At 38.1% G+C, this 27,828-nt stretch overlaps 1 protein-coding gene across 1 annotated transcript in view; it reads left to right on the top strand.

Moving 5' to 3' along the window:
- The window catches only part of Rims1 (regulating synaptic membrane exocytosis 1), a 497,773-nt gene that overhangs the window by 323,250 nt on the left and 146,695 nt on the right, over positions 1–27,828 (top strand). Inside the window, 8 exon segments of the mRNA XM_032900856.1 lie at positions 7,575–7,642; positions 9,413–9,523; positions 11,135–11,234; positions 14,728–14,851; positions 18,323–18,369; positions 20,897–21,009; positions 25,645–25,775; positions 27,636–27,807. Coding sequence (XP_032756747.1) covers positions 7,575–7,642; positions 9,413–9,523; positions 11,135–11,234; positions 14,728–14,851; positions 18,323–18,369; positions 20,897–21,009; positions 25,645–25,775; positions 27,636–27,807 — 866 coding nt within the window.

The raw sequence follows: 27,828 nt of genomic DNA, 5'->3' as shown, positions 1-27,828 counted from the left end.
TACAATCGTGAGTGCCTAGCTATCATGCATTGTTCTTTTTTAAAATAGCTGCTGACTATATATATATATATATATATATATATATATATAAAATATTATCTACTAATATATATAATATTAGTAGATAAACTGAAAGATACCGAGATTCTGTGATTATTAAAATCTTAAGTAAACTGAGAGGCAGCAAAATTATCAATGCATAATTTTACTGTTAGTATATAAAAATCGATAGGATGTTGATATAAAAATTAATTGGTATTTTGATATAATTAGAAAAGTGTTAGTAGATGGGTTTATATTCTATTGAGTGAGTTTCTGGTGCTACTTCATAAACTATGATGCCCATGACCTGCTATTACTTAAAGAATGACAGGTAATCTACTGTTTACTGGTAAACCGAGGTCAGAGTTCAGCCAGGATTTTCGATACTGAGTTTGGTGTTTCTCAGAGTTAACCAGGGCATGGTGTTGATGTCTTCCCAACCACTGCCCAAACCCCCTAAAACAAGGAAGGAAGGAATGTGTGAGAGCCATGCCCTTACATGTGTTAAATCAGTCCCCTCTCTGTGGGACGGTTTCTGAATTTACTGTCGTGTGTTCTAAAAAATTTACAAATCTAAGTTGCACCTCAGGCCCTCAAACAAACATTTGGTAACTGAGGAAGGAATGTTCAGCTTTGGACAGACTGGAGACCATAAATAATTTCTGAGTCTAAGCAATGAATTTGATACCTCATTAGTGTAATAATTAGTAATTAGTACACTTATCTGAGTCCTCTTAGTAACTAAGTTGATTTAATTAAATATTGAATTCATATTCCAATGCAGAAGAATAGTGTCACCAGTTACGTGACAAAAAGACAGGAGAGGGAAATTGAAGAAAGTGTAATTATTGTTTCTTAAACCATATCATTGGCTTACAAAAACACTGCACCCACTTGCTTTATGCAACGTGCTAACTTCGGAGAAGCAGTTACCGGTTAAACCATGACCATAATGAATGCCGTGAACATATCCCTCTCCTCCAGCTGTCTTTCTGCACACTGTGAAATGCATAGTCATGATCAAGCCCCTAGTAAGACGTAGTCCGTAGAGTCTCTGTGCACACGCACTGCAGTGCTGTTAATTCTGCTGACTGGTGAGCAGCAGAGTATCTCCCCAGCCCCAGCCCTTCACGTCACACACCTCTGACTAATTTAGCAAGGGCATTCCTTTAAGACATTCCCCCTTCTTTTTATGAACAGTTTGGTACTTTTTTAGAGAGAGGTGGGGAGGGGAGACATTAACACCACGCCCTGGATAGCTCTGAAGATTGTAGGGAGTCCCCCATTACTACTTTATATTGTAACATTACCAACGTACAGTCCTATCAGCATACATGCAGATCTCAGTATTTCTACTTATTTTCCACATCGACCTTTAAGAAAGACAGAGCCATTTTAACAGATGAGGAGTTACCCCGTCCCTCTTGGTTTCTGTGTTTGGTTGTTAGGATTGCCATGTTGAATGGTATACCACACCTTTATCTTTTTCTGTGCCTGGCTTATTCCTCTTAGTTCTGTCTCCATCCATGTTTGGTCCACAATATTGAGACTTTCTCCTTGAAAAAGTTAATATTTTATTGTGTGCTTATGCACTGTTCTCTCTACTTCTTCACCTCTCAGTGGACGTAGGTGTCTCTATGTCCAGGTCGCAATGCACATGAGAAGGTACGTTTCTTTTATTTATCTATTTAAGACCCTGATTTCAGTTATCTTGGCTATATCCCCTGAAGTGTTCTTGTCAGATCATATCATTGTATTTGTAATTTCAGATATTTCCCCATTACTGTTTTACATAATAGCATTACCAACAGACAGCCTTATCAGTATACACAGAGATGCTACTATTTCTACATATTTGCCACACTGACCTTTAAAACTAGCCAGAGAGCCGTTTTAACAGTTGAGAGTTGACATTTACTTCTACACTTACTCTTGCTTTACGTTTCTTTGGTGATTCATGATGTAAACACCTTTAGGGCTAGCAAAGCTTCTATTAAAAATGAAATTTCTTTCTCCCAACCTTTTTTGTTTTTTTTTGTTTGTTTGTTTGTTTTTTTTTACCTTTTCAAAACTGGGTGTAATGCTGCCATGACATGAGAGTGTAGCTGTGTCTTTAAAATACTAACCTGCTTCGATGGTTAGTTCATATCTGAGATCTGCATCATAAGAAAGCCACATTTCTAATATGTTTGCTTACATGTATACTTTTTACAATTTCATACATGGGTATTACGTTGTTACAATTTCTAACCTCCTTTTTACTACTCGTCTCTTTCCCCCAGACTCAGGACCACTTCCTTATTATCGTGACACACACACACATGTGTATATAGAAATGTAGCCTGTTGACGTCCATTTGCTGATGTCTGTAAATGTATATGCCCAGGGAAGACCCCTTTGACTGGATGGCTCATCAGTGGCTCCTTCCTGAGTGTATCTTCACCTCTGAGAAGCTATCAATTGCCTCTACCTCTTCACCTAGGGAAATCTGTGAAATTTCTTCTGCGGACATCCCATGTCCATGGGTATTGCCATTTACGTAAATGCCGTATAGGCAGCCATATTGTTGAGATGCCATGACTTCAGCTCCTGGTGTAAATAGAAAACACTGGATTACATTAGATCTAGTCCTGTGGTTCTTACAGTCTTTCTTGTTCCCTCATCTGGGATAATCTCTAAGCCTTGGGTGTTCAAGTTACGCCATCGATGTATCAGCTGAGACTGGGCACCCACGACGATCGGTTCTCTGCGTTCTTGAACGGTTGGATTCTGTGGTGGTCTCACAAAACATAAGAAGCAGCTTTGTTGATGAGAGGTGAAAGTTATGTGTGTGTGTGTGTGTGTGTGTGTGTGTGTGTGTGTGTGTGTGTGTCTGTATCTGTGTCTGTGTCTGTGTCTGTGTTTATGGCATTTACTTGTTTTGCTTGGCTGTACCTCAGTTAGATTTAAGTTTCTCATCATGATTGAAGACCTCACACAAACTGCAAATCCTTCAAATACACTTCTGACTCTGCTTCAGGTCTAGTGTTCAAGGGGCACAAACTTGAGATTTCAGTCATGCTTGCCTCTAAATATGTTTGGAGCATCAAAGCTGTCTTGGAGTTCGAATGAAGCTACCAAAATGTGTTTGGGGACTGATATTTCCACTCTCATAAGAACTTAGACTAACTTTAATGAAAGATAGTAATTAAATCATTACACAATTGCTAGTTTTATGTTCATATATTCTATAACATATAACATACATTTTATTTATATATTTGTAAAAAAGCTTTTGGAATATTTGACAGGTTATGTGGTTAATAGTTTCATATAACAGCATGTATTATCACCTGTTTTGATGACTAGAAAGAAGTCCTATAAAATATTTTTTCTTACACTTAACTGCGATTGTGAGTGAAATTGCGGACTTTGTACATAACAAAGTATTGTCTATTTTTTATGTAGTGCCACTAGTCTAATTCGAAAGCAGAACAACTTCCTAGGAGAACTTTTAAAATCTAAACAAACTACCTGAAATGGTATTTTTACACCTTAATTTGTAGTTTCAGATTTTAATTCCTGTCTATAAAATGAAATTTCTCAAAAAACAACAACAACAACAAAAAAAACAAACTGTACCCTGCATAGTGGTAGCTACAGGATTATCGGGCACGTATTGCCATCTCTCTGATAATGTTTATTCTCTTTGGTGATATATGGAGAGAGCATTTTCATTAATTATTTAATCTGCTATTAAAACATGAATGTCATTTGTAGTTGACTTTTTTTAAAATATGGTTTTCTCGGTATTTAGTTAATTTAAATGACTGCATCGTATCACCATATCGCCCCAATGACCTCCAACCTGTATGTACCCGTCATAGTACTTGGCATGGGGAGTGCTTTCTTTACCTTACATAAATTAACATCCTTTTCTTAGCAGTGAATTGGTATACGTGATATTCACAGATCCAGAAAATTGCCTATTTTACTTCTGACCCACACTATATCAAAATAGTTTAATTTCTCCTAATTTTGGTTGATTTAACACACATTTATAGAGCAGTGGTTCTCAGGCTTCCTAATGCTGCGACCCTTTAATATAGTTCTTCATGTTGTGGTGAATTCCACCCACAAAATTATTTTCTTGCTACCCCAATGACTATAATTCTTCTACTGCTATGAACACTAATGTAGGATCTGATATGCAGGATAGCTGATCTGTGACACCCAGAGGGGCAGTGAACCACCACGGTTTCAGAGGAACAAGCAAAAGATGAAACAGTTTAAGGTACTTAGGGACCCTGAAGGGCGGATAATTGCTTTTGATTTATGTCTGTGACGTTTACGTTTTGTATATGACAGTCGTGGAGTCTATGGAGGAAGAATGCTTTGCTTCTTGGGATGTCAGAAACATAGTCATAAACGTGTTGGAAATCACGCAGTTACTGATAATCAGTCTTAACATTTGTATGGCCCCTTGTCATCATTCATTCTAATGACGTCAGACTCTGCGTTCTTAACATGAACGTGAAGTACACCTCTAATTCTCCACTAGCACATACATGACTTTGTGGTGAATAGCTTCCCTTTAATAATTGCATTCTATGTATGTGCTAAACTTGGCAAGCGTAGCTGTCAAATAGATTATTACATACTGACTAAAGGAAATGAGAAGGGTGGGCTTTAAAAATATTACTAATACACATGCTCAGTCAAAAGCATCCTATTCGGAACATTTACATTCAATAATTTAGGTTCATTCTATTGGGATCCATTGTGCTTTGACACTAGAAATCAAAACTAAGGAATTTGGAATCATAATAATCCATGAGAGTGCATTATTATCTATGATAATCATACTAACTTAATTCTATATATATTTGCATAATATTCATGTCCCACTTAAATGATATAGATATTATTTATAAGTTGAAAAGAAATCTGTGTATTGAAAATGCATAGTGAATGAAATTTCTTACAATGAAAACTCTATGCTTAAGTCTTAATTAGCTTCTTTTTGCAAAGGTGTGGAGAGCTAGACTGTCTTAAAATTTCCAAAAAAATCATAATTATAAAATTACGTGAACATAGCTATGTGTGTAAGCTATATATGCCAAGCGCTATGCTTTCTTGTTTTGAATTAATGATATGTTAATTAGATCTTATAGAAGGACATTGAATATGCAACCAAATATTTGCATATGTTCTACAGGCAATGTAATTGAATATATTATTATTTTGAATTCTTCAACCCAGCAGTTGATAGCTTTAATCATTATAAGTCCTCAAAGAAAATATTTTATCAAGAAGCACTTTTTTAAAAAGTATTTTTGAACTTTTGCTGAGTTTTTTTAAATTGTCAGTATCAGAGAAGTGTAAATGAGGAGGACAAATTTTAGTATTTAAAATTTTATTATCTTACAAACTCCATCATTACCTCTGCAGAAAAAGCAACAGATTAAAATTACATGCTTTTAATTATTTTAACAAAATTTTAAGCAAAAAATAGTGCTAGTTAATAGATGACCACGAAACGGTTAAAATACAGAATACAAAAATGTTTGATGTCTTCTAAACTAAATAAGTTTTCTGTGACACAGTATTAATTTTTTTAACATATTCATTTTCTAGTAATATTTAGCATGCATCTGCAATTCCATGTATGATCCAAGGTTATCATATCACACAGCTACATGTATCGTTCAAGATGGTTTTCCTATGTAGCTTTTGTCTGATGCAAGAGCAGTGATTGAAAGGACTCTTTTCAGAATATGAGGAGTGTCATTGAGTTTGGCCAAAACTATCAACTTTTTAGCTCTTTGCATGTGAGGAACACTTTTGTATAAAAATAGTCTATATAAGTGTTTAGACTTATGTAGACAAATGAAGTCAAATACAGAAATGAACCATCACAAGGGGAGGGAATAAGCTAAGAAGGAGCCCAAGACAGTAGTGATCACACGAAGGACTAATTTTTTCCCCTACATCTCCTGAGAGAGTCCTTTCCCCCACTCCCCATCCCCACCCCACCAGACCTCCCAGCTCCCTTGAAAGTTCAGGTGCATCTTCTTAGTTCTACAAACCTGAGTTCTACAAACCCGAGTCTTTTAAAGATGAGCTAGATGGTAACAGTGTATCAGGTCTTCTTACAAAGTAGGTGGGGCTTGGAGAAAGACATTTATGAATGGCACTAACCAGTCTGTCAGCAAATACATCAGTACTTCAGTATTCGTGTAAGTGTGTTTTCTGAGAGGAATTGATAAAAGCACGGGAAGTTAGACAGACAGTAAATATATAATGCGAAAGTTCTCAACTTTGAAACTTCGTACATTTCATTCATTGGAAGAATTAGGAATGCACAAACTTTGACATTGTACCATATGTGCATTCCAGACGTGATATTTTGAGAGCGATCCCATCCCAGGTGAAGTAATATTTTAAGAGAATACTTCTTGCTGGTTTCACGTCTGACATTAGTACCTGCACAGAACCCGCCATTATCCCTATAAATGTATGACACTCCAATATTTATTGTAGCTCTTATAACATGTTTTTTTTCCAAATCAAGGGTGTGTAAAAGAAAAAGGCAGAGACCACTAGAGTGGAAATGTGTGGATTTGATGACTACAGAGTTCACATAAATTTTTGAAATTGTTATGAATTCCATTTCTCCATTTCTCGTATCTCCCATGACTGCCACCAATGAGGATGTTTATATCGCTAAGAAGCAATTATAAGCCAAGCGTGTTTTTCAAACAGTTAACTAGCAGTAGCAATGTACTTTGGGCTTAGCCGGCATACTTTGCCAACTCTCTGATAATTTCTATTATACTTGGAGCTACATAGAGAGAACATTTTCATGGAAATAATCTGGTATTAAAACATGAAGGTCATTTGTACCTGACTTTTTAAAAAAATACTGGTTTTCTTAGGCCTTTCATCTCTTTTATCTCTTTCCTTTAAATTTTTATATTTTTCTAAATTTCTATGGCTTTATACTTGAAGTATGTATTAAAATAAATACTTATAAACTCATGTCGACAATGCTAGAGCTTTTTTTAAAGTTCCTATGCCCTTGGTAATACTGACGGAATACGAGGTCATTTGCGTGCAGCCTTTGTTAAGCTGTCCTTGATCGTTTATTTATTGGTATTAGGTAGGTGGGTCTTATTATCAGTTAATGGAGAAGGATTTGGACCACCACTTTCTGCCACTAGATGGCAGGCGATAGCCTGAAACGGAGTTTTGTGGTGCCTAGCTGGCAGGATGCACCCGGTAGCTTTCCTTATTTTTGTGACAAGCGTTCCTAGGATGACTGGCTACACTACAGGATAGTCCTTGCTTGCCTGAAGTCCACTCGTACTGCTCGTTCCCTCACTGATGTCATTAGAGCCTTAACTTTCACAGGCCAGCTGTGTGTTATTAGTCCAAGAGGCAAACGCTGACGACTTAATGCCCCAAACTCTCTTTCCATCGACTCGAAGACATAATGTTGAAGTGAGCACATCTTCTATCTTAACCACCTTCTCTTCTTTTCCGCCGCACAGGTGACTTGGATTACTACTGGTTGGATCCCGCCACGTGGCACAGCAGGGAAACGTCGCCTATCAGTTCGGTGAGTTTTCCGATGCAGTTCAAGATTTAGACGTGGATTGTTTATCCTTTGCTCCTCCCTCCATAAACATCTCTCTGGATCTCTTACTCATTTTATTACAGCCATTATTCATTTAATTCAAAGGGACCACTTTGAAGAGAGGGGGGACTTATCTCTGAATAATCGACAAGTCTTAAATTTCGAAAAGCACACTTACTCATTTCACTTTCGCCACGAAATTATTCTTAAATGAAGAGAGATGTTCCTCGTGAAATCTGAGAGTGTTTTATACATCCGCGTTGAAAATGACTTTTCTCGATAATAATAAAAGGTTGCCATATTCTCACGGTAAATAGATCTGTTAAGACTCACATCCTGGGATCAAAGTTAGATAACAGTGCCGGTTACACAGTTTATCTTGCTAAGGCTGTAGTTCTTTTGATTTTTTTTTTCAAAGTCTAATTAATGTCTGCTCCAGAAAAGCAAGTCCACCCCATACTAATGTTCAAATAATGTGATGGATCCTAGTTTAATTCTGAGTTCATGCACATTAACCTTTACTCCATGGTTGAGTTTCCGTGCTCAGTTTTCCCTTGCAGGGGGATTTTAAGATTGCTTCAGAGATAAACATGGGCACACAAATAAGAAGTGAGAGTACAGTCTAGGGTAGAGGCCTGAGTTAGCCTGGATGATATATTCTTCCAGGTTAAGACAAGTTACAATGGTGCTTAATTAGTTTAACCTCTTGTTATTGGAATGTTTTTATAGAGCATTGGACATATTGGAGAGAGTTTCATTCTGTAGTGCGCACACACACACACACACACACACACACTTACATATACAGACAGCCATAGACACGCACAGATAAGCAAGTAAGCACACTCACTGACATAAACACAGAGGAAGAAACACGTGCACAACAACAACAACAACACACACACACACACACACACACACACACACACACACACACACACACCCCAAACACATAAAAGTTTTATCCTTTGAATTGGATAGGTTTTAGCTCTTGGATCATACACTGCTTCAGCTAACTTAACTTCTGAAGAAAATACTTTTAAAGGCTGGAGGAGAAATCTCGGAAACTTTTATCAAAAACAAGTTCAAATATTTGGAATTAAATCCAAATTTAATTCCAAGTTCGAGCCCCAGAACACACATTGTGAAACAAAAGAACCATAAGTTGTCCTCTGACCTCTGCGTGAACATCGTAGTACGTGTGCTTCCTCTCATTAACCAGTTAAAGATAAAATATTATGGTTGAAATGTGTTTCACACTTATTCTACGTAACCCGTCACTTTGGGGCACGGTGCAAGGCAGGGCGCTGGTTGTTTACAAGCCACACAAGCCTGCCACTGTCCAGCATCACGGCAAAGAAGCACCTAACAGACACATCACCTGGTTAAAGTTAAGATTCACTGTGGTACCTACTGAATGCTAACACTCTTACATAACTGTAAAGTAAAATCAGATTGTAGGGTAAGCCAGTGCAGCCCAATATACTGTCCGCATTAACAAGTCAAACGTGGCTTTCCCTATGTGTGCTAAGGATACCAATTAACCTTTCAGTCAGAGACACGTTTTAGACCCTTTGGTTGTTAACTGCTTTATAAACATTGCAAATAAAGCACAGCTCTAGCTGAAAAGCTTCATCACCTCACTGGAGAGCCCTTTTAGATAAAGAATTCCCGATCTAGTGTCTTTTAGCTCAAAGAAAGCTATAGGAAGTAAGACAAGACATTCACCTCCTATACGTTGTGTTTTGCTAGCATCCTGTAACGTGGCAGCCGTCTAAAGAGGGAGATCGACTAATTGGCCGTGTTATTCTTAACAAAAGAACAACCATGCCCAAAGAATCAGGTGCATTACTGGGTCTGAAGGTAGGTAAACCGGTTCATACTGCCTCCTCCAGGATAAAGAACAGTGCAGACAGCATTCCCAGAGTTCACAACAGTTGGTTTTTAAATATTTCCCGGAGCATCTTCATAGAAGCAGGAGGAGGGGGAGGAGGGAATGGGAGAGGAGGGAAAAGGGATAACATCTGAAATGTAAATACATAAAATATCCACTAAAAATGGCTGACATGCACCAAAAAATAAAAATAAAAAAAATATAAAAATTTTCCTCTCTTATCCAAAGTAAATTCTCTCCAGTGAATGCAGTTAACTTAAATGTTTTAAAGTGTCAGTAAGGGAAAGGTTTTCTAATAACAGGGGAGTTACAGTAATGTTGAAAGTGTAAAAGTTTCTTTTACAGACATTTATTGTCTTCTAAGACAATAAATCCTAGTATGTTAGATTCGCAAAGATATTTTATAGAACACTGTATATATGGGTACACATACACATGTGTACATTCGTTCATATCTTGCATTATGTATATCCAGGTATCTGTTAAATCACATAATTATGCTGGAAGTATCCTAAATATTCAAAGATTGTGCTCGACATATTGTTGCTGTTGTATGTGACTCGTTGCAAACTATTGGCCATTAATTTAGGGAGCAGGTTTAGCTCATATGTGGGGTTCTTGCCTGACATTCATGAAAGCCCTGAGTTTTAAACAGAGCACAGCATAACAAAAATAAATTCGTGTACTTATTTATATTTTGTAGACTATTAGTATTATCTACTGTTGTTATTAAATAATCCTGGTAGCCTGCACTAATAACTCTGTTCCAAAAAAAAAAAAAACAAAAAAACCAAAAAACTGTGGACCAATCTTTCCATTGAGTATCCTTCCACCTGCCTTCTCTCTCTTACACCCATCTCTGTGTATATTGGAGACCCTTGTATCAGGTAGAATAGAGCCTGGAGGTTTATGTCAAATACGTTAGGTCTAACGGGATGTGTTGGGTGCTAAACAATGTAATTCAGGTTTGAGAGTCAAATGTCCATGGCCAGGAATGGCAAATGACATCATCCAGATGTTCTGCAATAGAATAGCCAAGGAGTAGAATGGTTTTTGAACAGCTCTAATACTTGTACGGTGTAACACTTTGTACAGTGGCACGTCACTCGCTCCAGGTGGCCTTGTTTGGGTGGAATCTGCAGTCTGTACGAACCCAGGTCCACCACAGTTATAGGAAAATGCCAGCGTTTGATATGGACATGGGGTGTGTCTTTATGCAAATATACGCGTGAGCATGGCATGGAAGATTCCTGAATTCCGTGCAAACAGCACCAAACACTGGATGACTACCCGTGACCAGGGAGTTGTACGCCTGTCTTCTAAGTATAAATCATCACAGTGGACTTTGATTGTTAATACAGTATAAAAAGTCAGCACACAGTCTTCCTTACGTTGCTGTCCTATACAGTGTTTCTTTTTTTTTAAATAATACTTTACTACTGTGTACTTCAATAAAGAACGCAGCACATGAGTGCCCCGTGCTGAGTTGTAAGCATGTTAGAAGACAACGCACAGTTAGTTCTGCTAACAAATGTATTCATGGATGAACGGTAGGAGCTCATGAATCTGTAATTATCCAGGTGGTTGGAGGAAAAATGACGGACTTAGGGCGCCTTGGTGCTTTCATCACCAAAGTAAAGAAGGGCAGCCTGGCAGACGTTGTCGGACACCTAAGAGCAGGTAAATTGCCTGTTTCTCATATGTAAGCAGTTTTCTCGTCTCTGTATACATGGAAGAGATCCACTCTGTGTTCAGTCGTGTATATATGTGAGGTGTCACCAAGCCCTTACGACACGTAGGTACATCTCTATTTCTGATACAGATATGTACCCGTTCGATTGTAGGTATCTGTGCGTAAACAGCGATTAGGAGACGGTAAGATTAGGGATCTCTTTTGTTTACCTAAAAGCATAGATGGAAAACAGTGAAAGAACACCTATTTTATAAATCATGACACTGAAACAAAAATCCAAAACCAAAGTGGATTAGCATCTGTTAAAAGCACATTCCACACCAGTAAGTCTTTCGCAATGGGTCAAAACAGTTATTTAGAAATTGTAACTGATTTACTGCACATAGTAATTATAATATATAATATATAATTGCATATAGCCAATTATAATAATGACTCCTATACAAATTATTTAAAGAAATATAGGTTAATTGAAATATTACCGATTATGCCACTTCTATAGTATACAAGCGTTATTATTATTTTTTTTCTATATACATAGCCTTAGCAGACACCGCAGAGGAAGGTCACTGAATATATGATATATTCAGTAGCAGCAGAATTCAAATTTTATTTTATCAACTTCCTTATTTTTAATTTTGGTTGAAGTCATAGTCACATTTCTAGTTGGTCTCACTGTAGGTGACGCATAGCTGTTCCAGCGAAGGTGATCTTTGACACAGGAATAAGGAATCCCACGGTAGCTAAAGCCAATGTTAGCTACAGAAGGCAGTGCTCACAGACAAGAACAGCATGGCAGCTTTCGAATGCTGTCGTTTTCTTAGATGGTTCCAGAAGTGAGTGAAGTGGCTGTTCTCTGTGATGTAGCCTGCGGTTTCCACTCCTTTAACACGCTGTTGACGAGGCCGCCAGCTTAAAGCTGAACTGATAAAGGCTCATCCGGGAAAACCGCAAAACATACAAGTTTGCCTTTTACTCTAAGCAGTGGATTTGGACAAAATAAAAGTGATTTTTAGTTTTTAATCTTTTGTAGACCCATTGATAGAGACTACTGGATATATATATAGTATTATAATGTACGACCTGGCTTCTCTTCTATTTCCATATAAATAGCTTTAGCTTTTAAAACTCACTCCTGACATCATCTATTGGTTGATTGATTGATGATTGATTGACCTTTACTGGGAATTTGGAACAGTAGTTCCATCTTTAGATTTCTACAGTCCGACTCCTCTTCAAGTCAAAGCGGGTCACTGCAGCTGGGTTTCTCTGAAACATTAACCCCACACCCTCACCCTTGTCATTCCCTCTCTTCCCCTAGTTTATCTTTTTTTATTCAATGCAAAGCTTTGTAGCTTTGCCCACTGTGAGCCTCCAGTGACCCCTGGCTAGGTCAGTCTACCTGTGTCCTGGCAAGCTTCTGCCTGCCCCCCGACCCCCAAGGTTTCCTTAGCACCAGCTGTCAACCTGCTCAGATTGCTGAAATCCTTTTCATCTTTCAACGCTCATAATTCAAGTGTTTCTTGATTATCTCCCATAGGACAATAACTAAAATCCTTATGCTCCTTTTACCACCCAACTCTACTTCTCTTCCTGACTGGATGCTTGTGATGGCAGTAAACCCATTATTTAAAGATTTTTAAAAATCGGCCTCTCTATTATATTTCCACCGTGAAATATAAAAACAAAGTATTATTTTTTTCCTCCTCCTTGAGTACATCTATCTGAGGTGATATTCTGTGGATTAACAAGTGGTATGGATGGTATTAAATACTTCCTGTATTCTGTTTTATTGCACGACACATAGATTAAAGCATGGATCAATTTGTCTTGTTAGTAAAAGTTACGTTTCCAGGTAACTGTCAATAAGGAAGCCTAGTTTACAATGCATTGCTTTAGCAAAATAATGGTTGCAACCCACTATTGGGTATTAAAATCAATATATTTGTATTCGTCATTTTGAAAAAAAATGATACAATATAATGGGAATTATTAGGGTAAGTAATATATTTTCCCAACATATGTATAAATGTATATATCTATCTATATAAATTAAATATATATATACATCTAATGAATTATATCCAATTATATAATTCATTAGAATATATATATTATATGCATGCCTAATGAACTGGTGATATTAAACTTTGTTTCTTCCATCAAAAACTTTTGAATATTGCTAACATAAATATGTAATTGATTTCTTTCCTTTTCTTATCAGCGAAATGTATTTGAAAATCTTTCTAGGTAACTTCTTAGGTCAAATTATTAAAACTTATTTAATTATTGGGGATAACCATATTTTTAGGTTTAGCATAAGTAGTATTCACACTTTTTACTTTAAAAAAAATCTGAGGAAATAAGAATTACTTTACAAAGAGTTTTTCCATTCGTTATAAAAATAGCCTAACATTTAAAAACTTCATGTGCGTGTCTACCTTAACATATAGAATAGTGCTAGTTAAACACTGAATATAATTAGGTCCTTAATTATTTTAGGACCTCAAATTCTTAGAATTACTGAATAAGCCTGACCTTCAACACATAAGCCACCTCAAAGAGTCGTCACCAACTCAAGGACAGCTCACCCCGGAGTCTGCTGTTGTGAGCTGGCAAGTCCTGGCAGAGGACCATTTAGAATCGGACATATTCATGGGAGTACATCTTTGTCTCCAAATCATGTACTTTTAAGCTGGATTTAAAATAACAACCATCGGTTCCTCTATTTTTCTCCCCCTCCCAAGGGATATCATATTTCTGTCCTTCATTGACCTTGGACTGTCTTACTAAGAAATCAGTACTATATTAATCCTCTATAGTCTTCAATATTTCCCATGGTTACTTTAGTACGCACTACACGCTCTCTATAGAACGTATGTGTCTTGAACATCTGGAAGGGGATTAACTGTCATGCAACCGTTTTTGCATCTGCTTGCTTCATAATTGCCATGGCTACCTATGCTGCCTTATCTACGGGTATGAATCCAAACCCTTTCACGCCTTCTTATTCTGCTTCGCATCGGGTGAAGAAGATGAGATGATTGTTGCTAAACAGATTTAGCGCTCCTTTAGTAAGAACCCGTCCCGTGCAGAGCCACCTACATTCATTATATTATATTACTACAGGGCATGCTGCTAACCTTGGTTTTAATGTTTTCAAACAGGCTGTGCTAATTTCCATCCCATAGCGTGAGACCGCTTTCATATTCTTTCTGGCATACCTAAAAGGGTAAAGGCAGTTTTATAAATGGACCATCCTCAGGGACCAGTATGATCTGGGAGAGGAAAGCCAGAGGGGGAAAAGTAAATAAGTAGGGGTGGTGAGAAGCACGATTGATTAGCTGACATTGTAGGACAAGCCTCGAATAGTAGCTTATTGGTTTGTGGTTTGCATTTCTTTGGATAAAAGAAGAGAAAACATAAGAAAAGTAAAGAGAATGTATAAGGTAAAAACATGCCCTCTTTTTTAAATTCAAGGGGATGAAGTTCTAGAGTGGAATGGTAAACCCCTGCCGGGAGCAACAAACGAAGAAGTTTACAACATTATCTTAGAATCCAAATCAGAACCTCAAGTTGAAATTATTGTTTCAAGGCCTATTGGGTAAGGCTAAACAAACTTACTTCTTAAGTTCAGTAGAGTACATGTACTAGCAGGGTTTTTACAGAGAAGTTTTTGCATTTATACAGCACAGGTGAACACAGATAGCCTTTCAAATTGATCATGGGCATATGTAAGAGATGATAAAGTCTTCTTTAACTTTTAAAATTAGAACACTGATTTTTCTCCCCTAACTTATTTTAGAAGGTCCACAATAAAGTAATATAAAAATATTGATACATAGTTTTTTAACAAGTGAAATATTAAACAAAGTATTTTCTTTCAATGATTACTGACTTCTTCTGGTCATTTCTAATGTAGTCAATGCGCTTCCTTTAAGGGACTAACTGGCCAATTCACCTTGTGATATTTAAATATCACACATCTCCAGTAAATTCTTACTCTATAAAGGAGAAAACATTTTTGCATATAGTTACGAAAGAGTGGTTTCAGCTTTTATTTAAAAGCAAGCAGAGAATGTTGAATATGTGGATGTTTGAAGCATTATAATATACGGTATTTCAGAAACTACAGTTTTAATCACGATTCAGTAATCAACAGACAGTAGATTATTTCTCTCTATCTGCCCCCAGGTCCCTATAATGTTAGCTTTTTTCAAGCCAAGTCACAAATCCCAAGCTGAAATTTCATTTACCATCCCATAAATTTTAGTAGGCATTTTGAACTATGTCATTACAATGAGCTCACTATTTGAATTTCTTCTTGGCAAGCAACTTTTATATCTATTATATAAATTATATAGAATATAAATTATATTTATGTTTTAAGTATATTACAGAGGTCTGATTTGACACACTTACGTTGAAATCCTGGTAACTTTAATTTTCATTGTTTCTAAGCGTTCATATCAAGGCAAAACATAGAAGAAAACAATCATCCTAATATTGACAGAATGAAAATGTATGATCATTTTTCACAGAATATTAATATGTAAAACCCTAAAGCCAAGCTTATCACTAATTTTAATTGGTAACAACGGATTATACATGGAAGACATTTCCCAGAGTATTGTATATTTTCACATAAGACTTTTAAAGTAATGCCATGATTTATGCTAGTTTTACCTGCTATATATTCTAGTGCTGAGGTACATGGGAGATTGGAAAAGAGGTAAGTAAAATTGGGAGAAAAATCAACAATATATAAATAAAATCTATACTTAAGCCCTGCACACATATCCAGACTCTTTGGAGATGCACAGTGCATTCAGAATGCACAGCAGAGGACATAGTGATTTGTCCTGGCGTAAGATAACGGCAGACAATTAAAGTAGACTGGACTAACCCTCATATTACTGCTTTCTGTGTGAATGTCAAACAAGTATCCACACATCACAACCCTAGTCCATCATGGAGTGTGGAGTCCAGAGGGTTGTGACTTTTAACATTATCTTAATGAGCATCAAAGCTGTTGCACGCATTGTTAGAATAGTTCCAATTATGTTCCCAACAGTAATATTTAATGTTGTTCATGTTTGATTTATTAACATAATGATTCCAGAGATCATTGTCAATATAACCCATGATTAATACAGATTAAACAGCCAAGCCATTTTTACATGTTTTCGGAAGTTCCAAGCACAGCATCTTTGACTTTTGTGATTCTGATCATTAATAAAATTATTGATCCCAAGACCTGTGAGTAGAAGTAACTAAAGAAATCTTGTACTAACAAATGGAACCGTGTGCAAGGAAACCTTGTAGAAGCAATTAATGTTAAATGTCGGCCCAAAATTATTTTGGAATTTTTTTATTAAATCATTTTATTTATTTATATTCCAAATGCTGCCCCCATTCCTAGTGCCCCCTCCCCTTCAACTTTGCTTCCCCCATCCAACCACCCACCCCCTCACCCACCCACCACTACCTCATCCCAACCCCACCCCTGTGGCCTCCCCTTTCTGTGGAGCAGCAGTCTCTATACAGGATTAGGTGCATCCTCTCCCACTGAGGCCAGACAAGGCCGTCCTCTGCTACAAATATGTCAGGGGCCACATACCAGCCCCCAAATGCTCTTTGGTTGGTGGCTTAGTTATTTACTGTTCTAGAATTTTTAAAACAACTTCTCTCTGGTCCTCCTATCCCTTTCTGAGTTTTCAACTGACTGTGTAAGATTTTACTGTGTCAGATATCCAAAAGCTCTTATGATCTAAAATTGTGAGCATCCTAATTCATAAAAATAACTCATTTCCATCTGCTCAGGTGAATGGAGAGGAAATTGCCCTTGAGGGAAAAAAAGTTGTATTTCAGGAATAGGAAAGCAATCTCTATGATAGTTTCATAGAAATTGTATTTTCTATTTATAAAATATATTTTATAAAATATGCAGAATGAGGTTTTATCATCTGTAGAAAATTTTAAACATGGCTAATTATTAAATCAGTTTGCACAGAAAGGAACAATGAAGCATCAAAGAATAAAAAGAGAAATGAGAGAAAGAATTAAGTAGTAAATCCAAGTGAATTTAGGTTGCCAGGTAAGTGATTAAAATAGGTAACTGATATGCTGATAATACTCTCAGTAATAACTCCAGTCTGCTTTAATGTGTCATGTAAATATTTGTATCTTACTCATCTTCTTAAATTGCTACTGAACTCATATCGAAAGAGGAGAGGCAATGCAGTCTTATACAGTGTGATACCCAGTCTAAGATAACCCAGCATTCTGATGGGGTTTTAAGGTCTCAGTGGATACCAGGTTAAGCTGAAGTGATCTTATATATGTTTTTCAGAGTAATGTGTGAGCATGGCAGGAACGGGTGCTCTCACAACTCACTTTAACCATGTAGTGGGATAGCTGTGTATTCCGCAAGTTTCAGTCCAGAGCTATGAATCTCTACGAAGCGCATATATTTGCATATGTATTTTATGTGCCATGTATATATTGCATGCACATACATGAAATATTTTGCCTTGTTTTCGTTGCAAGCTTGAGCCATTGTTAATTTGTGAAGCAATTCATCCTTTTAATTTTCTTAACCTTGCCCATGATATCCACTGTTTCATTTTATTACGAAGAGGCATTCCCATCTGTTTCGCTCAGTAAACTCTTTCAGATGTGTTTGTAAAGCGTATTACTGATTTGTAAAATTTGTGTCATTTAATTTCCTGGAACTGAAATGAAATATTACTGTTAACATTTTTGTTTTTAATTTCCAAAACCTGCTGTTTTGGTAGTAAAAATATTGTGGTGATTTTATCCACAATATTAGTCTGTCACCATGTTAAAGAGTTTTGCTATTAAATATATAAAAAAATTTGTTTTTTTACTGCAGTTTTCTTTTATGTGGTGTTTGGCATTCATGCACATTAGCAGTTACCTAAATAGTAACTTTCCTTCATTCTTACATTAAGACCCCAAAGGACTTTTCACAACACTGAGATAAAATGGGCTGTGGTTGCCTCAGGTAGGGTAATTTGCCTAAAGGGATTTTCACTGTATCTGTTTCTTTTAGTGACATCCCCAGGATCCCTGAGAGTTCCCATCCTCCCCTGGAGTCCAGTGAGTATAGCATTCCTTGTTGTTACAAATACAGTAAATTACAAAGTAAGAGTCATCATTTTCCTAAGTCATTTGTTGTAAACGAATTCATACAACCGTTTGGCTGTCTTCACTAATACCAAATTTTGCAGCCATAATAACTCAAACATTCTTCTTTACAGATAATTTTCTTTTGTCTAGTGTGTGTGTGTGTGTGTGTGTGTGTGTGTGTGTGTGTGTGTGTGTGTGTGTGTGTGTTCAAACAAAGATCTTTGTTTCCTCCTTTTATTATAAAGTTAAAGGTGTTGTATCGGGAGTGTTATGTTTAGGGCAGGTGTTTAGAAGGAAACTGAGACAGATTCATGGAGAGTAAGTAGTTTATTAAGAAAGTTATTAGCTCTGTGAAGAGAAAGCAGGAGGCTCTTAGCATGATGGCAACATCAAGGAGAGTTCAGACCTCAGTACCAGAGGCAGACGGCAAGGTAGTGCCTTGGAGAATCAGAGCCTACATAGCAGAAGTCAGCTTTCTGAGGATGGGGGAGATCTTATACCCAGAGCTTGCAGCTGGGCTCTCTGATTCCCCGGTCAGTGGAAAAATAAGGAAGTGGGATACAGGAGGTATGGAGCCAACACCTGCTTTGATGTTAACTGGCTTCCCTGGTAAGTAATCCTGGCACTGGAATGACTGACCATGTTTCAGTAGGCAAGCCTTTTAGCATCTTGGAGATGAGGACTGCTTCTGACATTGCATTCTAGTAAGAATAGTAATAAATCTAGTAATAAATCTGTTCACTGCACGTACCGAAAAAATGTACTTTTGACCAGGTGTTATGACACAGGTTTGTAATCCAGTCTCTTGGAAGGTAGATGGAGGAGATTAGCTTATGCTACATGGCAAGAATCTGTCTCAAGGAAACAAAACAACAACCGTAACACTAAACCTTGTATTGCTTGACTCTCCTGATTGAATGACAAGGAGCAGTCTCAGGACCAGTCTTGACACATTAATAAATAATTACCACTCATCATATAATAGAGACCCATGTGACAGCAGAAATCTGGGGGTAGTAGAACTTGCTTATTGGGTGGAAGCGTGTGTTTTTTAAGTATAGCCACTTGGGATGAGGTGAAAACATATGGTACATAATGGCACTTGGAGATGATGACATTTGGTTCATAGCCCGGATATGATTGGCATTCAGTTAAAACTGGGGTTTGGTTCTCTAGTTATTTTTTTCTTTTTATAATTCTTGGATTTTTTTAAATTTACATTTCAAATGTTACTGCCTTTCCTGGTTTCCTGGACATAAGCCCCCTATCCCATCCTCATTTTGGAGTTGTTGAAACAAAACACACCACTCTCTTACTAAAGGGAATAGGAGACAGTTGATTCTGGAGCCATCTCGTGTCAACATGGACTGGGAACAGAGTTTATAGTTACCTAATTCCGTGTTCCACCATGGAAGCAGTTTCCTGAAGTTGTATAGTTTTATAGAAGAAAGTCATAAATCAAGGCAGGTTTAGCATATACTGGTAGGTCCATCAGAGGAGGGGAAGTTACAAAGGGGTGAAGGAAACTAATCTACAGGCCCAAGATGCATGTGATGACTGCCTATGTTGGGGTTCGTTGGAACTAGATTCCAAAGGTTTTCTTTTTTCCTTCTGCCAGTCTAGTTCTGTCATAGAAGGGGGCAAGAAATGGCTGCTCCAGGGGGTTAAAGAGAAACAAACAAGGTAGTGACCCCATGGATCTCTGACAGTCCCATCTCTGCACCTCTCATCAGCCAGTCAGTCCTGGCTGACACAGCTTCCGTTCAGAGTGTAGAAAAGAACTGCATGGATAGCATGCCTTCGTGTGGTCCCAACAGTATTTCCCAATGAAGCCTCATCGAGTTTTGAGCGGGTGTGTGTAGTCAAGAGCTTGATGGAGTGACTGCGTTTCATAGCGTTGTGCTTTTCCTCACGTGTCTCGGTACAGAGTAACAGCGCCTTCCCTTCCGTGAAAGAGAAACTAATTGCAGCATTGAGTTAATGAGAGACACTGGTCTCAGAAGTTTAAGAGGTTTATTTGTAAGGTAAAAATGTAAGACATATAGTCCTATGATAAAGAGTTATGCCGTCTGAATTTAAAGGAACCTCCGTTTGCTCCATACCCGTTCATATTAATTTGTTACTGTAGACACGATATAGCAAATATCTATTAGCCCCAATAACTCGTGCAGCAGGTACCATATTCCTTGTTACCAATTCAGAAAGCTTGTCTATTGATGGAATATAGGATAGAGCCAATACAGAAGAATGTCCTTCAAAATGTGGATAATATCTTTCATGTTGAAGCAAATGAGTACAGTATCATATTGTATCATTTAAATATATAATGAACTAAAGGTCACCGAACAGATAGATGTTTCTAGAGACACCCATGGAAAGCGAATTCTGTATCAAACAGTGTTGGCTACGGCTTTACACCAATTCCAGATACATTTATCGTTTGGTTCAAGAATTTACTTCTCACAGTAACAAATGCTCGTTTCTATTCTCATTTTAGGTTCAAGTTCCTTTGAATCTCAGAAAATGGAAAGGCCTTCTATTTCTGTTATTTCTCCAACCAGCCCTGGAGCTCTGAAAGATGCCCCACAAGTCTTACCAGGGCAACTCTCAGTATGTACTTTTTATACATAGTGAATGCCATTAGGATTTGCTCTTTGAATGCAGCATTAAAAATCGCCTGGCTTTCTGGGACCTCCAGTGACCACATAGTCATTTGACACTGTCACCGGCTTCATCATTGTGTGATGTGTTTCTTCAGTTTTTCTTTCACTCACCTACATCCGCCTGGCCTTAGGGAGAGGGTCCAGATGTCGGACAAGACACAGGTCAAAAGACTGATGATCTCTTGCCTTGTAACTTCCTAACTATGCTGGATGTTGAAGCTGATAGTTTCTGGAGACTTAACACTCTCTCGCGTTCTGGGGCTGATAACCACTGGCTTCTTTTCTCTACAACTCTCTGTGCTTTATTTCACTCCTTAACCTTATCTCACTGCTCCGTGTGAAAAACTTAATTCTGTGTCACTGTTCTGCTCTCCATTAAGCACTGGAGACTCCATTTGTTCTTACTGCTCTGTGTTAAAGTCTTAACCCTTTGTTACAGTTCTATGCTTCATTAAGCACTGAGGAAACTTAACTCTTTATGTCTCTATTATTTGTTAGTCTCTGTGCAAGATTAAGTGCTAGAAAAAAAACCATTACTTTTCACCTGTAGTGGGAAATATTAAATATTAAATATTAAATATTAAAAAAGCACCATCCCATGCTAGCTATCAGTAAATTCTCAACCCACAAAACATGCAAACAAGGAACTCAAAACTCAATTGATAAAAACACAAGCTATACATCTAGATGGGGCAAACAGACCCTACTTATTAATTAATTATCTATGAAATCCCCATTACTTACGGCTCCCAGGACCATGTGGTTCTGGCTTCTCGTCTTCTCCTGTAGGGTTCCATCTTGCCTCCTCCTCTCTGTTTCTCTGTACCGTCTCTGAAATTCTCAGCCCGCCTTCCTTTTCTACTGCCCCATCACAGGCTCTCGCCGTGTCTTGTGCCGGCCTTCATCTGTGCACAGACAGCAATCTACGCTTACTTCCACTCTCAGTGCTTGATTATTCTGTCTTTACGTTACTCTGAAGCCAGAAGCCGCAGACCTCTGGGGGAATCATCGCCTGTTGTTTAACAGCTGGGAAAATAAATAAAGGGTTAATTGGTACAGCTTCTTTCTCCCCAGCCTTGAAGTCTCTCCTCTCACTGGCTAGGCAAGAGGGAGGCTTGGAGCGATAAAACTTTTATTGAACCAGGAGAAGAAAAATTTTTACACAATATGCATAAACACACATACTTTCATATACACATTCGTGCACATACTCATACACCTCCTAAGCTACTTATCTCATACTCACATACTTACACATATGCATCTACACATCTATACTTACATATGGAATATATATACTGGAAAGAACAAAAGCCTCCACGAGCAGCTTCCATTGGGCCATCACCAACACAGAACGAACTCATTCATTCTGCATGAAAAATGAGCTTCAGCCTTTATTGCATAGAAGAAGAAGAAGCTTCTATCTGTCTGTTGCTAACTGAAATGTTAAAAACCCGTCTCGTTGTAAAAAAAGCCTGCCTGCTGCTTTTCTGCTCTCTCTGCGGCTCCTTCTCCGCATCTGCTCAGCCCCTCCTCCCTGTAATGCTTCGGTGTTATGCTCTGTCTGCCTCCTTAACTCTGCCCTCGTCTTCTGCCTGCTCCCCTTCCTCCCTCTGCCGTCATCGTTCCTAGCTTTAGTATTTTCCCAGGACACGGGATCATAGGGTACTCTGGTTTTCAAAAGTTCACCACACGAGTTCAAACGTGCATTGAAGTTGTAAATTGGGTAAGACGTTTACAACAGTGATGCCCACATGTGTTTCCATTAGAACTAGTTATTTGGCTAGGTATGCATCACCTGCCACAGTTCCGCAGGCTCGCTGAGCATCTGCAACTGTAACTCTTAGGTCTGAGTTAGCATTGAAGTTTTGCATAGATTAACCGAGTCAGTGTTTTCTTCCTTTTTTCTTGCACTTGGCAATACATTATTCTTTCTCTTTTATGACCTTTAGTTAATTGTTTTCTGGCCTAGAGGACTGTATTCCTAAATCATAAACTTAGTGTGGTTAGCCTGTGAAAAGTTGGAGAGTCCACATTGCAGGTTTCCTAATACGGAGTGCTCTAACTGCAGTCCTTAATATAAAGGGCCTGATAATTACTAGTAGACTTTTTACTAATTCTTGGAGACTCATCATTAGGAATTAAGAAATCATCTATTTGTATAGCATCACTACAAGAGAGTACGTCTTTGTTGATCTTCAGGAAATCTGCCCAATGGCCTGGGCTAAGACCCAGGGAATGGTATAGTAATTTAATAACATCAGAAAGGTACATGGACAGCAGGAATCAAATCCTGAGACATCTTCTTTCGGCCTTGCCTCCAAGGGGTCGCTCACTGCTGTCCCATGGCGAACCATCTCTGGAAGATCACCTGCTAGCATTGTAGACTCTCCTAGATGGCTCCTGACGGAATGTTTGCCATGTGCCAATGTCTCTCTAAACATTAACTGGTGAACGGTGGCCTTTGGAAAAATATTCACGTTTTTGCTATGTTACATCTAGTTTCAGGGGTAAATCGGTGTTGACAAACATTCACAGAATGCTGTGCTCAATTTTCTCAACCATTTTATGAGCCTGGAGCTAAGAAACTTAAATTTTAAAAATCCCATTAACTTCTTAGCACATTTATTTTCGAAAAAGAGAGCACAGATGCTACTCAGACCCAGCTACCCATGTACTTCCTGTGGGTTTACTCTCTGACCTGGGGATGCACGGAGAAACAAACCGGCCCACTGCTGAGAATAGTTCATTGACCAAAAAAGCAGAAACTGGGATATTTGTATTAATAACTGTAAGGAAATCTTGCTTCAAATTGTCCTCTGCATGGTTGAATTTTTATTCCTTGGTGGTGTGTGGGCTTCTGTGGTCGATCCTGAAACTCTTCTTTTGACTGATAAGTCAAAGGAAATAATTTTATGCCAACTATTATTTTCATGTGTTTCTATTTGTAACTCCTCTTTGTATTGGAGGAAATAATGTAACCGGTTTCATTGCCTGGATGTTTACTTATTCCTTGTGCTTGACTCTGACTCTCCCCCTGCACCATTAAAACAGGTCAAAGCCTAGTTTGGTTGTAAAAAGAGAACCAGAGGATAGGATTCATACATCACCAAATTATCTAATTTAGCCTGTCTTACTATTTGGACTCCATAATACACTCTCTCACATCCCCACTAATCATTTGAATTTAAACTTATTACTTAATCAGAAAATGAAAAGTTTCAAGGACAAAACTGAAGAAAGCTTGGTGCCTTGTTCTTGCTGCTGGCCCAGGCTCTGCCTCTGAGGTCACTGTGTGTTTCTCTATTCAGCTCTAGCATGAAGACTTCATCATTCAGAGTACCACTCAGCTCTCATGTTGTCTGAAGTGTCATACATGTGTCATATATGTGTCATTCAGAGTACCACTCAGCCCTCATGTCGTCTAAAGTGTCAGACACGTGTCATACATGTGTCATTCAGAGTACCACTCAGCCCTCATGTTGTCTGAAGTGTCAGACATGTGTCATTCAGAGTACCACTCAGCCCTCGTGTTGTCTGCAGTGTCAGACATGTATCATACATGCGTCACATATGTGTCAGAGTACCACTCAGCCCTCATGTCGTCTGAAGTGTCAGAAATGTGTCATACATGCCTCACATATGTGTCAGTCAGGGTATCACTCAGCCTTCATGTTGTCTGAAGTATCACACATGCATTATGCCTCCCCTTTGTTTTCCTTTCTCTCATAGTTATTAGCTAATTAAAACTTATTTCTGAAAATTAAATGAGAAAAATGTCAGGAAACAGCAGATTGTGCCTGGGGCAGGGTGGTCCTGTAGTAAATGTCTTCCGTGGCCTCTTCCCTTCTATCTTACTCAACTCTTGTTTTGGCTACGTCTCACTAGAACACACTTCCTTCCTTCTTTTATTCTCTTTTATTCTGAGATTATAATATGATTACATCAATCTTATGTCATTTTCCTGCTCAACATCAGCATAGTCTCTAGAAGCCTCTTCGTTTGTTTTGCATGTTTGTTGTTTGTTGGTTTTTGTTGTGCTTTTTATTCCTTGTTTTTGTTTTTCTGAGACAGGGTTTATCTGTGTGTGTTGGCTGGCCTGGAACACACTCTGCAGACCAGGCTGGCCTCGAACACAGAGATTTGCCAGCCTCTGTCTCCCAAGTGCTGGGATTAAATGTGTGTGGCATCCACCGCAGCCCGGCATGGGGAGTACTTCTAAGGACCTTAAAATAAACCCATTGGTGATCACCAACTGTTGTATTTAATAGTTAAACAAACAAAACAAAACAAAAGAAAACCCACCATGATTATTTTAATTTTCTCAGCATTAAAAGAACAAGCTTGGTTGGATTTCTATCCCTAGAGATGTAATACTGCGGGTTTGCCCATTATGAGTTAGACATAAAATGCTTAATGGAGAAAAGTTAACTTCTTAATGGTTATGCTTCCAAATCACTGTAATTCCCTTATACATCAAGTCAAAATTTCACCCTTTAAATAGAATTCTAATGTTTTATTTAAGGATCATATTACCTCATGACTTTGATAAATAACAGGGATTTTTCTGCATTTCTCCTAGGTGAAGCTATGGTATGATAAAGTGGGGCACCAGCTGATTGTAAATGTTCTACAAGCAACAGATCTACCCCCTAGAGTAGATGGCCGTCCCAGGAATCCCTATGTAAAAATGTATTTTCTTCCAGATAGAAGGTAATAAGTGAATTTTGAAAAGTTGACTGACTTCTGTATTAATGGAGAAAATGCTTTTTTTTTTCCATTTCTGGGACATATTTTTAAATATAATAAGTAATTCTATACTTATAGACCAAACTGCATTATCCCATAAGACAATGCCTTATATCTTTTACTTGGAAGTAAAATGGTATTTTTAAGTGTATCAATTAGTTGACCCACTTCATTAAAATGTAACTTTATATGTACATGTCACAACTATTGCTTACATTTGTAATTGAAATCAGTAATATTTAGTATTATTATTATTAATGCCTGTGGGCACAATTTAGATTTTGCTGTTACAATGCAAAAATAGTTAAAGGATGGGCTGGGGATGTAGTTCCATGGTAAAGTGTTCACCAAGCTTGTGTGAAGCTCTGGGTTTGAACCTCACCTCAAGGCATTCTTAATAAGTGTCAGTTTTTCAGCCTTGAAGGAGACATTTATAGACATTTATTATATGACTTAGGCTGATGGGACACCGTAGAAGAAGGAAATGGAGAGACTGTGAATGATTATGGTAGACATGCTGTGATCTCCAACTTCTTGGCAAGACAGAACATTTGCAATCAAGAACTCAAACCTGCAAGAGTTTACCTGCACTAAAGTTACATGCACGCATGTACACACACACACACACACACACACACAACACACACACATACACATACAACACACACAAAACATATACAATACACACAGCACATACACATACATATATGTACACCCAACACACAACATACACATATAAAACAGACAACACACACAAAAAACACATACCACACACACATACCACGCACATGCACACGTGTACACACAAGACACACAAGACACACATACACAACACACACACAACATACACACACACACACACAACACACACACATACACATACAACACACACAAAACATATACAATACACACAGCACATACACATACATATATGTACACCCAACACACAACATACACATACAAAACAGACAACACACACACAAAACACATACCACACACACATACCACGCACATACACATGTGTACACACAAGATACACAAGACACACATACGTAACACACACAACATACACACACATACACACATACACACATACCACATACATACATGAACACACAACAAACACTCACAACACAGTCATATAAAATGCACACACTGCAAACATACACCATACACACAAAGCACACATGTACACACACCACACACAAAGAACATACACATAACATACATACACATACATACACATACACATACACACACATATACACACTACATACATACACTCAGACAAAGCATACACATACACAACACATACACAGAACACACACATAGCATACACACACACACACACACACACACACACACATACCAGGGGGCAGAGGTCCTTCAGCAGTCAGGCATGGATGGGGAGGAGTTCATAGATCCTTTTCATGGATAAACTATTTGCTACAGATGTTCTGGAACTTTTCCACTTCAGTTATCTGTCCACTAGGAGCCCAGTCAGTGAGCACACAGGTAGCTGACATTAAACTCAGTACAGAGTGTATCATACAAAGTCAGGAATCTCCTAAAAGGGCCTGTAGGGAGTTGGGTGGGAAGGTTTATAGGGGGTGGGATAGGAATGGAGAGGGATGGTAAACAGAATCCACTCTGCGTGTGTATAAAGTTGTCAGAGAATAATCTTCGTTCCAGGGAAGGAAGGACAAAGGGTAGTGGATTGAAATCACACATGACCGCAGTTGAGGGCAGCGTGCCCACTGCCCTCAGTGTCTTGCTTGTTTGTTGTCACGCTTGTTCATTGAGGACACTTTTTTTACGTTTCAGTGACAAAAGTAAAAGGAGAACCAAAACGGTAAAGAAACTTCTAGAGCCAAAATGGAATCAGACATTTGTCTACTCACACGTACATCGTAGAGATTTTCGAGAGCGAATGTTAGAGATTACCGTGTGGGACCAGCCAAGAGTACAGGACGAAGAGAGTGAATTTCTCGGAGAGGTGATGTCTAAAATGTCGAGC

This window comes from Rattus rattus, chromosome 4 (genome assembly GCF_011064425.1).
Source record: "Rattus rattus isolate New Zealand chromosome 4, Rrattus_CSIRO_v1, whole genome shotgun sequence".
Lineage (NCBI taxonomy): Eukaryota > Metazoa > Chordata > Mammalia > Rodentia > Muridae > Rattus > Rattus rattus.
This window is presented reverse-complemented; position numbering and strand designations above follow the sequence as displayed.